General features: G+C 41.9%; 1 protein-coding gene across 7 annotated transcripts in view; it reads right to left on the reverse strand.

Moving 5' to 3' along the window:
* LOC146863633 (uncharacterized) overlaps positions 1-13,143 on the reverse strand; it is a 337,769-nt gene that overhangs the window by 215,142 nt on the left and 109,484 nt on the right. For 6 of the 7 annotated variants that reach the window (XM_085627704.1, XM_085627701.1, XM_085627705.1 and 3 more), the window contains 2 exons: positions 13,056-13,118; positions 1,306-1,368 (listed from right to left, as the gene is read on the reverse strand). In XM_085627704.1, the coding sequence (XP_085483830.1) occupies positions 1,306-1,368; positions 13,056-13,118 (126 nt within the window). The remainder of the gene's footprint in view (positions 1-1,305; positions 1,369-13,055; positions 13,119-13,143) is intronic. The other variant, XM_085627702.1, reaches the window with a different exon arrangement.

The raw sequence follows: 13,143 nt of genomic DNA on the forward strand, positions 1-13,143 counted from the left end.
AACTCTATTTTGCGATTCGGTAACCTGTTACCGAAACGCAAAATGGGTTTGTGATTCGCTATTAGGAAGGGGCGTGTTTAGGGCGTCCCTTCCTAATGCCGAATCGCATCTGTATGCATGAATGTTTTGCGACAGAAATATGGTTGCAAAACATTCGCATTTTACCATCTTAGAAAAAGAAAGGAAAAGTTTTAATTTTCTCTTTTGTAAAACATCCTTTAAGGAAAACGGGCTGCTTTACAACAAAAAAAGATTGGTTTATTTAAAAGCAATCACAGACATGGTGGTCTGCTGTCCCCAGCAGGCCACCATCCCCATGATTTTTGCAATTCCTAAGGGGTCGCAAATTGCAACCTACCTCATAAATATTCTTGAGTTAGGTCATTTGCGATCCCCAAGGAAGAGTGTTAAACACACTTTCATGCATTCCATTTTGAGATTTTCTAATTGCCCATCACATGGATTCACAATTAGAAAATCGCAAAATGGTTAGTTGATACATCTGGCCCTTGGTGCCTAAAAATATATATAAAGATACTTGTTATTTTTACAAACTGGTTTCGCATGTATTCTTGAGTGTGTATCTCATGTATTGCCTCTGTCAATACAAAAAAATGCTCAGCACTGCCCTCTGATAAGCCTAACTGCTCGTCCACACTACCACAAAGAGAGCATTAGTTTTATCTACTTTTGCCTCTGTATACCAACCTGGGTCTCCCCGGACTCTCTGCGCAGTGTGCTTCATTTTAGTGCACTATATAGAGAGACAGCTTCCTACAGCAGGTGTGCACCAGCCCTCATTTGTACAGGTTAGCCTGTTCCGCATATCTTGGTCCTAATCTGTCCTCCTAGTGCTGTGGCTGTGTGGCATATTACACGTGTGTTGAGTGGTTAGGAGACATTGTAGAGGGCAAATGGTACCCACTCCTCAGGATCCTACGTCCCACCCCTCAGAGCCCCAGCTTCAGAGGTTTCAGCATCACAGAGGGGCGTGGCCAGCTCCAGATTTGTTGCTCATTACAGGATAATCGAAACATGTGCGAAACTGTTGGATTCAGAGACATTAACGTTGCTGTGAGTCGACAGACCATGAGCCATCAACCTTCTGAAGATGAAGCAAGCACAGGAACTACAAGTCCCCTTACAGCGCTAAAGTCCCGGATGTCCAGAGTTACCTGCGCCATCTTGGGTTGGGTTTCTACATAGACGGGACCCCTCCCCCGGGCGCTCTTCAACAGAGGTCTGCAGACTGAGCAGCACCCTGCAGGAGTGTCAGACGATGGACCACACCCGGGCAATACTCACCCTTGTGTCTTCTGGACTCCTTTCCACCCAGGACTTTACTGGTGAAATTTCTGTTCTCTAATCCTGCAGAGGAGAAAAAAGGTAAAGTTACTGCTCAAGCACTCAACAGAGTTGGTGCAAAGGGGAAAGGCACAACCTAGTGCCTGATGGCAAGTAAGAGTTACATTCTGATTCAAGGCGCTACAGGTGTAGCTGCGATGTGCTTGGCACCACTTTTGTTACATGAACCTAGTGCACCAGACTTGAAAAGCCCAAAGCTGACAATTTGAACATAGGCGTGTAAGCTTTTCTCGAAACCTTACAACACTCAATCAATCACTCAATCAATATATATTCTTAATTTGATTTTAAAAATAAAATCATAATAGACAAATCAATTTAAAAGAGAGCACAAAAATCAACATCAGCATAATATGAATGGTTTAAAACCCCAGAAAGACAACGTAAAAGGAAAAACCCTCTGTAGGTGTATTCAAAAACGATCAATTCAATAGTGCAGGTCTAACTTGGGTAAAATTCATGGGATTTAAAAGCGGGCGTATAAACTTAAATCGCGGGTGATAAACTTTCGCACAAATCATGACATAACCCCGTATTCCACTGCCATGACTGTCTGTTGGAATGCACTTGGCCTGGAAGATTTCCAGAACAGGTTTTATGCAGATGTGCTCAAGCAGATGAGAAAAATCACCTATGCTAAGCATAGCTCTATGAAAAGCCATCACATATGAGTTATAAGTGAATGCCAGTTAAGACCAGAATCTAACTGAACCCCTAAATATCGAAGCTCATCCACCAGGCGGATGTGGGGTCCGTCTACTATAAATGTCATAGTTTATTTTGGGCGGGCCAAACTTCATCACATGAGATTACGGAGCATTAGTGGATGGATTTAGGCCCAGATTTCTGCACTGGAGTGAATGTTTGACATTGTGCAGCATTCTGTCCATCAATGGATCTTTTCGCATTTGTCACCCCGAGTGCGCTGGGTTGCCCAGAAGTGGGTCATGTGCCCTCTATGCCACTGGATTCAAGCTAGCCTGTCTGAGGAGGGGTGAAACCCCGAAACCGGTCCTAGGATGCTTTTTTCCAGTCCAGGGAGGATCTGGCTTGGCAGTTCGGGCTGGACTGTTCCTAAGAGAAGCAGGTTCAAGACTGATTTGAACATGGCTGGGTCTGGACTGGAATGGTATGGCATGGGAAGCAAAAAAAAAGATGGGCCTTACAACACTCAAATTTAGAGTACAAAAATGGCCAGAGTGTAAAACAGTATTTGAATTTGCAGCAAATGAGTTTCTACTACTGAAAGCGCTGGTTTTGCTTTCACTTTTGGACTTCTGGATTTGACTTCTGCTTTGGTATAATCATCCAGTGCCATAACAGTTCCCCTTTCAGAAAGTGGGGAGCCTGGCTGCTGCATCACTGTGAGGAGGGGTGTCCAAGAACACTGGCCACGCCTAGGGAGCCCACAGGCTCCCCCATATTTCTGTGATCAGTGTCCCCTCCCCTGTAAGTGCTGCCTTACATTCCCTACTACTTTCCTTGTCTGGGCAGTTACAGCGAACCAAAGACACAACCTCCCAGCAGGGTCAAACTGGCCTATGGGGCAATCTGGATCTGTTTACTTGTCTGGTGGCTGATTTTTAAATGCTGATTTCTCTGATATTAACACAAACAGTGCCTGCAGCAAGAACAAAGGAATGCAGTCTCCCACACCTTGCAAAACATCTATACCGCGTGTCTTTAGAAGTTCAAAGCTGCCCAGGTATGCAAATATTATGCACTTTTTGTAAATATTAAATTCGCTGATTGTGGCCACTTTTATTTTTCGTTCCCGAGCCCATTTTCTGTTGCCCAGAGTGTCCAACTCTCCAAGTGATCATGGTTAGGCGGTTACAGGGTCTAAGGAAAGCAGGTCAGAGGCAGAACTGTGTGAGCACCTGTGGACCTCGGGCACCTGCAGCAACAGAAGTGTGTGGCTCTTTAGAAGTGCAAATCCACACCGAGGCTGCTGTGAGGGTTCTCCCATCAACCCTCCCTCCACCCCCAGTACTTACCATTGGTTGTCTTTATTGTCACTCTCATTTGCTTGCTTCTTATTTGATGGCTACCTTCCTTTTGTATTAGTCCCACCCCTGGAGCACAGCCTCCTTACCATCCATTTTATTGCCTCACTTGCATCCTTCTACTACTTACTTATAGCCTATAGGTTACTACTTATTTTTTTCCATTCAACACTCCATGAGAGGGCATGTGTTTTCTGGCTCTCTCACTTGTGTGCTGCTTCACCCCCTCAAATACGCCCCCTTTGCTGTGTTGCTCCCCACCATTCCAAGCTTGTCTCTTGCGGTGCTGTATGGGCAGTCGCCACCTGCAAAAGTCAATAATAGAAGTCTATGCTTGTCCTTGGTGCTAGCTAAGAGGGCCATAGCAATGGAGTGCGCACCTCAGAGGGTCCTCAACATTGCGAACGAAAGGAGGTTGAAAGGTGGACGATAGCTGAGGGACTCATTCTGTATAAGGACTAGTGTTGTGGTCCTCATAGGCGACCTATCACTCCTCAGTGGATGGACATCATATCAGAGGTTCTTGATGCGGACACTAAAACTGACTTGAAATACGTCATCACTCAATATGCTCCTGAGAAGAACACCATTGCGTAAACCTAGTGTTTTTGTTCTTTGATGTTTATTGTTGTCAACGCCTGGACTGTCCCATTCCTAACAAGCTGTTGCCAGATAGTTGTGAAAACATCACTGTGCCACAGCAACACCAGACTGGGTAGTGTTTGCAGCTTGTGTTAAACTTATAGTTGAAAGTTATCATTTGTAAGAAAATGTGTTGGTGGCACTAAAGCCGGCTACCGCCTCAATGAGGAGGTCTTGGATAGAGCTCTAAAGAGGGAACATAGAGGCCCTCATTTACAAGAGGCACACGCCTCTGGAGCATCACTTTTTATGAGGCTCCGGTGGCATAGGCCACACAGTCGCATCTATGAGATGGCGTAAAGCCACTCTGCGTAGTTGTGCCTGGTCTCATAGAGATGGAGTTCAACAAAGCAGTCGCTGCATTGCCTTACTCAGTGTCAAGGAGGTGGTCCATTGAGGTGGGTTTTCGCACTCAGCCCCGATGGATTTTGACGCTGCCCCAGATTTACAACACCACGTAAACCTGAGGTAGCGCCTAAATCCAACGCCTCACCAGAGCACGTGTCACAAGAAGAATGTTTACATTTCTCCGTGATATTTCCTCTTTCTATGTGTGCTGCATTCTGCAGCACACATAGATCGAGGAAAACGCCTCTTTTAATTGTTTTTTGCTCACAAAGGAGACCCTTCCGGCACGAAAACAATCATGCCAACAGCAAAGACCCCCTTGCACTATGGTACAAGGGTGCCTGCATTGGCGCTCCGCTGCAAATTGTGCAACGACGCTGGCTGATAGGACAGAATGCACCGTATCTTGTGAATACGGTGCGTTCCTGTCCTTTCGAATTGGCGTTGGGCAGTGCAGCAAAATGACTTGCAGTGCTGCCCTTTGCGAATTCTTTGTAAAGAGGTTCATACTCTATAAACGTTTAAAATCTGTTATCTATATATACAATGCTTCACTACATATACTTTCTTAGATCTGAAAGACACCAATGAGGGTATTTCATAAAAAGTGTAAGGCCCAGCGGCTGGGGTTTTGCCATATGAAGAGTCACAGTTAAGGGGGCGTGGCTAGGTGCTCGCGGAGAATGGCCGCGTCTTGGTGAGGTGCACCGACGGGAAGTTTCGTCGCTTCACTGCTGATACCCGCGAACCAAGACGCGGATAAGAAGTCGGAAGATGCCCGGAATATTTAGAGACCCTCGGCGCCTCTTCATTCATCGGAATAACTTCGCCTTTCAACAAGTGAGTTCTCTCGGCGGCGACGCATTCTCGCGGCCGCCATCTTAGGGCTTGCATCAATGGTGGCATTACTCGGAAGCACGAAGGTGCTGACCTCGGAATACCTGATGTCTTCTTGATTAATTTTCAACGTTGCTTGCCTGTACGTGTTCCACTGCGCATTTCCAGGAATTTCTCTACTACTTTCTAAAGGCAGAGGAGAGTTTAATGTTTAGGCACTTCTTTTTTTTACCTGACTAGAGGAAAATCCTGTCGCCCATTTTGCGCATACCTTCCCTGCTTTGAGACACACTTTATTGTTTCTTGTCACTCATATGGATTGCTGGTGTTTTTATTTCTATATTTTTTATGACTCTTGTGTATATTTCCAGCATACATAGAATGGTTCTAACAAAAAGTGACTCAATATTTCTCGATTTGCTCCAAACATGGCCATAATTGTGACATCATCTACCTGGCATAAGGTTCAATTAGTGCTCAGAAGTTGACTTTTTACGCTATTCCTGGATATTTTGTATAAATATTACATGGTTCTCTCCTTCTGACTGCGCATTACTTCAAGCCACAAATACGGTGCCTTTTTTATGTTTTACTGAAAGGTGTGTTGCTGGCTCCATGGGCAGAACGAAAGGAGCTCTAACTTCAAAGCCGCAGCCGAAAGATATTTTTGTTAAAAACTCAAATATGTTCACTGCTTACTCTAAATTGGAGGACTCTTTATTGGCCATGCCACTTTCCTCAGTAGCAGATGTGGATTCCTCATTGGTGCCCTCTGGGAAGTCTGTCACTAAACGCCTCAAGCACAACTCTCCTTCTCCTCCAAAATCAGTGTCACCAGTATCCATGGAGATGTTGTTGGATGAAATAAGGGCCCTTAGGCCATTTATGGAGGAGACTAATTCTAAATTACAAACCCTAACAGACAATTGGTCTCAACTTGATACAAGAGTCACTACAATTGAACAAAGTGTGTCTTCATTTAGGGATACTAATGCAAACGTATCACAACTTCAATCCCAAGTTTCGACGCTCCAAATGCAGATTGAGGAGCTTGAAAATCACAGTAGGAGGAATAACCTGCGAATTCACGGTCTGGTCGAGGGAATTGAGGGGTCGGATCCCTTCACCTTCTTTAAATCATTTCTTCCCAAAATTTGCACTTAGCAGAAAGTACAGTGCTCAACATACAAAGAGCACACAGATTAGGTTGTCCTTCTTCTAGCACTTCGCCCTCACAAAGACCAAGAGGAGTCATCATATACTTTCCGGGATACACAGATTTGTTAATGGTGTTATTTGCGGTCAAAGCATCTCAGCGGATTACTTGGTCTGGTTCAACTTTATTCTCTGCGCAAGACTATGCTAAAGCCACTGCCAACAGACGTAAAGCTTTCCCCAATTTGTGACCAGCTCTTCGCTCAATGGGTGCTCGCTATGGTCTTTTTCATCCTTGTTTATTCAAGGTTACATACAATAACAGGACAACTACGTATGAAGATCCGGTCAGGGTACAAAGTTTCATTAATTCATGTAATCCTAATGCAAAGGACGTTTTACAATCTTCTGCTTCAAGCAATACTTGACTCTACAGCTGCATTGTTATTACTTAACATATAATTCTTCATGGATGGGTCTCTTGTTCATAAGGATCCTCATCCAAATTGACTAAACTTTGTCAATGTTTCACTTTTAATTTCAATTTTGTTACCTTGTTGGTCCGTTACGTTTTTGTCCTCTTCCGTACTTATGGACGCCCTTCGTTACCTTGGAATACTTATGATTCCTTACCCATTCTGTTCAACCAGTTTGATGGTATCTATACTGTTCTGCCTTTGTTTTTTATTGTACCTAATTACTAATTTTTCCCTGGATACTTCATAAATATATTGTTCTTTGCTTTCCGCAGCTATCCTTATTTTTTGGCGTGGTGTCTCTCTACCCCACTTGGTCCTCCTTGGATGGTCCGTCTGCTCCATGTGGTTCCACCCACCCTCACTTTCCTGTTCCATTTTTGTAGGTATGTTCTGTTTATTTTCTTTTGTTCTGTTTTTGGTCTCACATTTCTTTTTCTTCTCTTCTCATGGTGTCTTTAATACTTCTATCTTTTTTTCATTTCTAAATTGTTTTCTTTCGCATAGTATATTCAAATATTTCTCTTCTGTATTTCTTTCGCTATATATACTTCTTATTTTTCTCTCATGGCTTTGTTTCACCAGAGCTTTATTTCTGGATTCAACCTAATATTACTCTTTCTCCTTTCTAGCAATGGATTATTCTGTATAAGTACTTTTCTCTTCTCGTTTCTAACAGTCTTTTTTTATTATACTATACTATATTGGACAGTCAATATATCTTGTCATTTATGCCTTTCTTTAAATTCACATGCCATTGAAATTAATCTCATGGAATGTTAGGGGATTAAATTCTCCTATAAAGAGACAAGGGGTTTTAACTCATTTGGCAAGGCTGGATACAGACATAGCCTTCTTGCAAGAGACACATCTTACGGAAATTGAATCGATGAAATTGAAAAGAGGTTGGGTAGGGGAAGTGTATTTCTCAAAGGGTGATGGTAAGCAAAATGGAGTAGCGATCTTATGTTGTAAATCACTTCCAATTACATATATTTCACAAGAATCAGATTCGGAGGGTAGATGGCTAAATGTTAAAGTATCAAGAAGGGGTGTTCCAGTTTCTTTCCTCAATGTCTATGCCCCTACTGGAGGTGATGCCTCATTCTGGCCTACACTGGCTAAGCATCTTCCTAATTGCATGGAAGATAATTTCACATTAGCTGGAGATTGCAATCAGGTGTTTGATCCCTTCATTGATCAGAATTCTAGAGTGCCTTTCGGTCCTAACAAACCACATAAATCTTTTATACATACTGTCACTCAATACAAACTTCTAGATGCATAGCGTTTATGCAACCCGACAACTAACGGTTTTACATTTTTCTCCCCTGCACATCAAACTCAATCCAGAATTGATTATGTATTTGTATCTCATAATATTTTGCAATCCCTTACACATGCTGATATTGGACCTATTCTATTATCAGACCACGCACCGGTTTTGATTGGATTTGATTTATTACCCAAAATGAATGCCCCAAGAAGATGGCATTTTAATAACACATTTCTTCTAGACCCAGAATTTAATGCCTCTTTTATCTCTTTCTTTAATGAATACTTTGAGATAAACCAAACAGATTTCTTACCATTCTCGATGATTTGGGTTGCTTTTAAAGCTGCAGCACGAGATTTCATTATTAATTTTGTTGCAAAAAAAGTAATTTTGCATGCAAAAAAACTAAAGATCTCCTCCAAGTCATTAAGAAACTGGAACACTCCTATTATGTCTCTAATTCGAAAGAATGTTTAACGGCTCTCATAAATGCTAAATTGTCATTTAATAAGTCAACAGAAGACGCATCACTTTATTTGTTAAATTTAAGCGCAAAGTCTTAGGGTGGTAAAAACAAGGCAGGTAAAATACTAGCAAATTATTTAAAAATTAAGCACAACAAATCAAATATTGAATCGATCTACGAAGAACACAATGTCTTAAAACTTAAGGATGCTGAAATTTTGAATAAATTCTCCCTTTTTTACAAATCCCTATATGCATCGGAAACCCATCCTACTGATCACACTTTATCACAGTTTTTTTCAAGCATTCAAAAATCCCAACAGGACCAGCAGGATCTTTCCCCCCTAGAAAATAAATCTCAATCAACAAGAGCTTTTTAAAGCTCTTTATGCCTTGAAAAAAGACAAAGCACTCGGTCCTGACGGACTCACTGTTGAATTTTATCTCTACTTTTCTACTCTTTTAATACCTAAATTGCACTCTTTGATACATTTTTTTTATTCTTCAAAAAACTCATCTGGTTCCTTTTTAGAAGCACACATTTGTCTCATCCCTAAGGAGGGTAAAGACTCCAAATATTATAAAAATTATAGGCCTATCTCCCTGGTCAATATTGACTATAAAACTTTTGCCAAAACCCTAGCTATATGCTTAAATTCGTACTTACTGAAATTATTAGGAAAAGAACAATCCGGCTTTGTTAAGGGGAGGGTTATGACAGATAACACAAGGTTATTCGTTAATGTCTTAACCAAATCCACTCACTTAAATTACCCTTTAGCAGCAATTGTGTTGGATGCCGAAAAGCCTTTTGATAGAGTTGAATGGAAGTACTTATTTTATACCCTCAAATGGTTTGGTTTTGGTCCCAATTTTTAAAATCTAATTTCTCTCTTCTATTCCAATCCTCGAGCCGCTGTATGTGCCAACGGGATGATTTCTTCATTTTTTAAGTTAGGTAGAGGGGTACGTCAGGGATGTCCCCTTTCCCCATTTTTATTTAATTTGGCCTTGGAACCATTTTTAAATAAAATACGTCAGAATCCAAATATACATGGATTTCAAACGTCAAATGCACATATAAAACTAGCGGCCTACGCTGATGACATTTTACTTTTCTTATCACAACCAAATGATTCAGTTCCAACTTTTTTAACAGCAGTTAAATCTTATTCTCTCATTTATGTATACAAATTAAACAAAGACAAATGTGAAATTCTACCCCTGACGAAATACACTTTTAGTGCTGACTTCATTACCTCTAAATTCTCTTGGAGCCCAAATCATATTAAATATTGAGGTTTACATTTTACACCTTCAATTTCAACTACGGTACTTTTACGTATGAATAAATGTATCCAAAAACTTTCTGATCTCACCTCTAAACTGCATCCTCTTTATTTATCCTGGTGGGGCCACTTAGATACCAGAAAAATGATGTTGACACCCATAGTTTTATATTCTATTTCTAACATACCGTTTTCAATGCCCGCCAAATTATTTAAGAAAATTAATTCTATACTTTTGTCTTTTTTATGGAACAATAAGAAACCTCGAATGTCCTTATTAAAATTAACAAGACCCAAAGCAGAAGTGGGTGTAAATTTTCCGGATTTCCGAACTTACCAGAAAGCTTTCCTTTTACGCCAAGCATCTCTTTGGTTGCTTGATTCTACGGATGATTGTCCTCTTTGGACTACATTAGAAGGTTGTTTTTTTATCTCCCTTCTCATTCCAAGAGTACCTTTCCTTCTCACCTAAGCCACAATCCGTTTCCACTCCAATAATAAAGCAAACTTCCAAACTTCTCAATTTGCCCCCCACTCACATTTACACCACCGCAGATTCTTTCCTTGACTCAACAATTTGGCACAATAAACACTTGACGATCCGAAATAAACCCATTTATTGGAAATCTTGGAGAAATAAAGGTTTAGTATCGATTCATCAATTATTTTTAGATTCAAACTTTTTTTCTTTTGAAACTCTCAGCCAAACATTTATCTTACCAGCTTCTTTTAAGCATAAATACAACTTGTTAAAAATAGCTGTGTTGAATACATATAATCAACTCCGAGAATCACAGGACACCTCCATCATCCCACAGTCCTCTCCAAATCTTCACACACTATCAAAAACTACACCTAGAGCCTCTACTCTTTATAATCTTTTACAGAATACCTACCCAGTCAGACAAAGGACTAAAATAGAAGAAGCATGGGAGTGTGACCTGGATACCTGCTGGCAACTATCACTCTGGAAGGGCATATGGACTAAGATCGTAAATCTACTAGGGCTGCAAATACTACGCAAACCCTATTTTTTTGTTTACAGCAGACTCCTAATCACACCGGCTACCTTGAATAAAAGATTCCCCACCACATCAGACTCATGCTGGACTTGCTCATCACCCATGGCTGACTTATTCCACATGCTTTTTTCAAGCGCACACGTACACACTTTTTGGAAGCAAGTATGGATTCAAATCAACTTAATTTTTAACACTAAATTTGCTTTCTCTTTTTCTCACATTTTTCTAGGCCGTCTCTCCCCTATTTCGGATAATCTCCGACTCAAGGTTAAAATGATTGATTTATTACTAGCAGATGCCTTTCAGCAAATAACAATTATTGGAAAGATTTCACAAAAAAATCTTATAAAGCCTGGTGGTACACAGTTTGTCATAATCATAGATTGGATACTGCATTTGTTTATACCATTAATTTGTCGACGAAACGCCTGGATTTATGGTCACCTGTTACAACGTTTATTGATGTTTGTGCAAATATTTATTCTATGTTAAAACCCTCTCAGCAGGAAGTTCTTAAACCACCTTGATCCCCTTAACGATTCCATTAATTTCTTCTTAGCTCCCAATGGTATTTATGTTCACATATCCTTAATTCTGTTGTTTAAAGTCCAATATCTGCATTTTATATATAAATGCAATGACTGTATTAATTCATATTTCAGACTGTATGTTAAACTCAGACACCTTACTTTCTTTCAATAACATTTATTTTTGAACTTAAAAGAGTCACAGTTAAGGCAAAAACAAGTTTTAAGAGGGTTAGTACCCCTCTGATGAATCGTTTGAGTAGGTGATGTGTAACCTACCTCCTTAGGAGGGACTTTAAACATTTCTAGTGGGATGTTGTATATATTTGTGGCGGTGTCTGACAATTACCTTATGTGTCCATTGAAGTACTTTCCCTCGTTAAGGTGAAAGCACTGACTAGTTGACATTAATTTGCTGAGTGTTGTTTTGTGTTGCTGAGTTGTGAGTTTCTAGTCCACAGCCCTTCCCTGGACCAGCCTTGTGCTCCTCTGCCTCACTATCCTGAGAGTCATGTGATGAAAAGGGGTGCTTAGTCCCAGTTTAGGGTCATCGTTACGCCGGCTTCAGGACAGCAGTACGGAGACCCCAGTACACCAGTATTGAGGCCCCAACACGGCAGTATCGAGACCCCAGTACACCAGTACCGAGGCCCCAGGACGGCAGAACGGAGACCCCAGTACACCAGTATTGAGGCCCCAACACGGCAGTATCGAGACCCCAGTACACCATCACTGAGTCCCCAGGACTGCAGTACGGAGACACCAGCACACCAGTACTGAGGCCCCTCGACTGCAGTACGGAGACCCCAGCACACCAGTAAAGAGGCCCCAGGACAGCAGTACAGAATCTTCAAGAAACCAGTGCTGAGGCCCCAGGACACAAGTATGGAGGGAACAGGACTCCAGAATGAAAGCCGCTGCCCACCAGTATGGTGTCCTCCGTATTCCAGTGTGTTGACTCCGAGATACTTAATGGCAAGCCGCACTGGTGCACATTCCGTGTGTGCTTTGTTGGGTTGAGGTTCAGCCTGCTGGTGCTTGGGGGACTGAAGGCTGGTTTCCAACACCAAAGTGCCTAACTGCACCTTACTCTCTCCACTTTACTCACTCTACTGTTTCGAGTGTCTTTGTATCCTGGTGAGGAGACAGGGTGCTAGTCCTCATGTGTAAAAGCCAACTGGTTCCCAATAACTGGAGTACTCAGGTTCTTACCCTCCTCCCATACCCCAGTGTGTGTACAGTGTGCTGTGGGTGTGTACGCTACTTGTCTTTTGTGTGAACAAGAGACGTGTGCAGAGTAAATAGTGTCTCATGGGCACACATTGTCGAGGAGACTGCGCCCCACCACTAAGTACACCGGCTTCAGTGGCACAACAGATGCCTCAAAAGGCAGGACCATTTACATACTTATTGCAGACAAGAGGATTAAAATCACAACGCGTGGAAGTGTTGGACTCATCAGCCCTCTTCGACAGACACACGCAAGAAAACTACAAGTCCCAGTACAGAACTACAATCCCAGGTCTGCAGAGTTACATGCCACCATCTTGGGTTGTGTTTCTGTATAGGTTGTGGCCTCTCACATGGGCGCTTTTCAGCAGAGGTTTGTGGACAGAGCAGCACCTTGGTGAGATCTGCTGTACTCACCACTGTGTCTCCACAACACTGTTCCTCCTTGGGCCTTTGTGGTCCCAGTACCGCCCCCTCTCCCTGCAAAGGAGAAAAAATCAAAGGT

The sequence above is a fragment of the Triturus cristatus genome, chromosome 2_1, assembly GCF_964204655.1.
Source record: "Triturus cristatus chromosome 2_1, aTriCri1.1, whole genome shotgun sequence".
NCBI classification, from domain to species: Eukaryota; Metazoa; Chordata; class Amphibia; order Caudata; family Salamandridae; genus Triturus; species Triturus cristatus.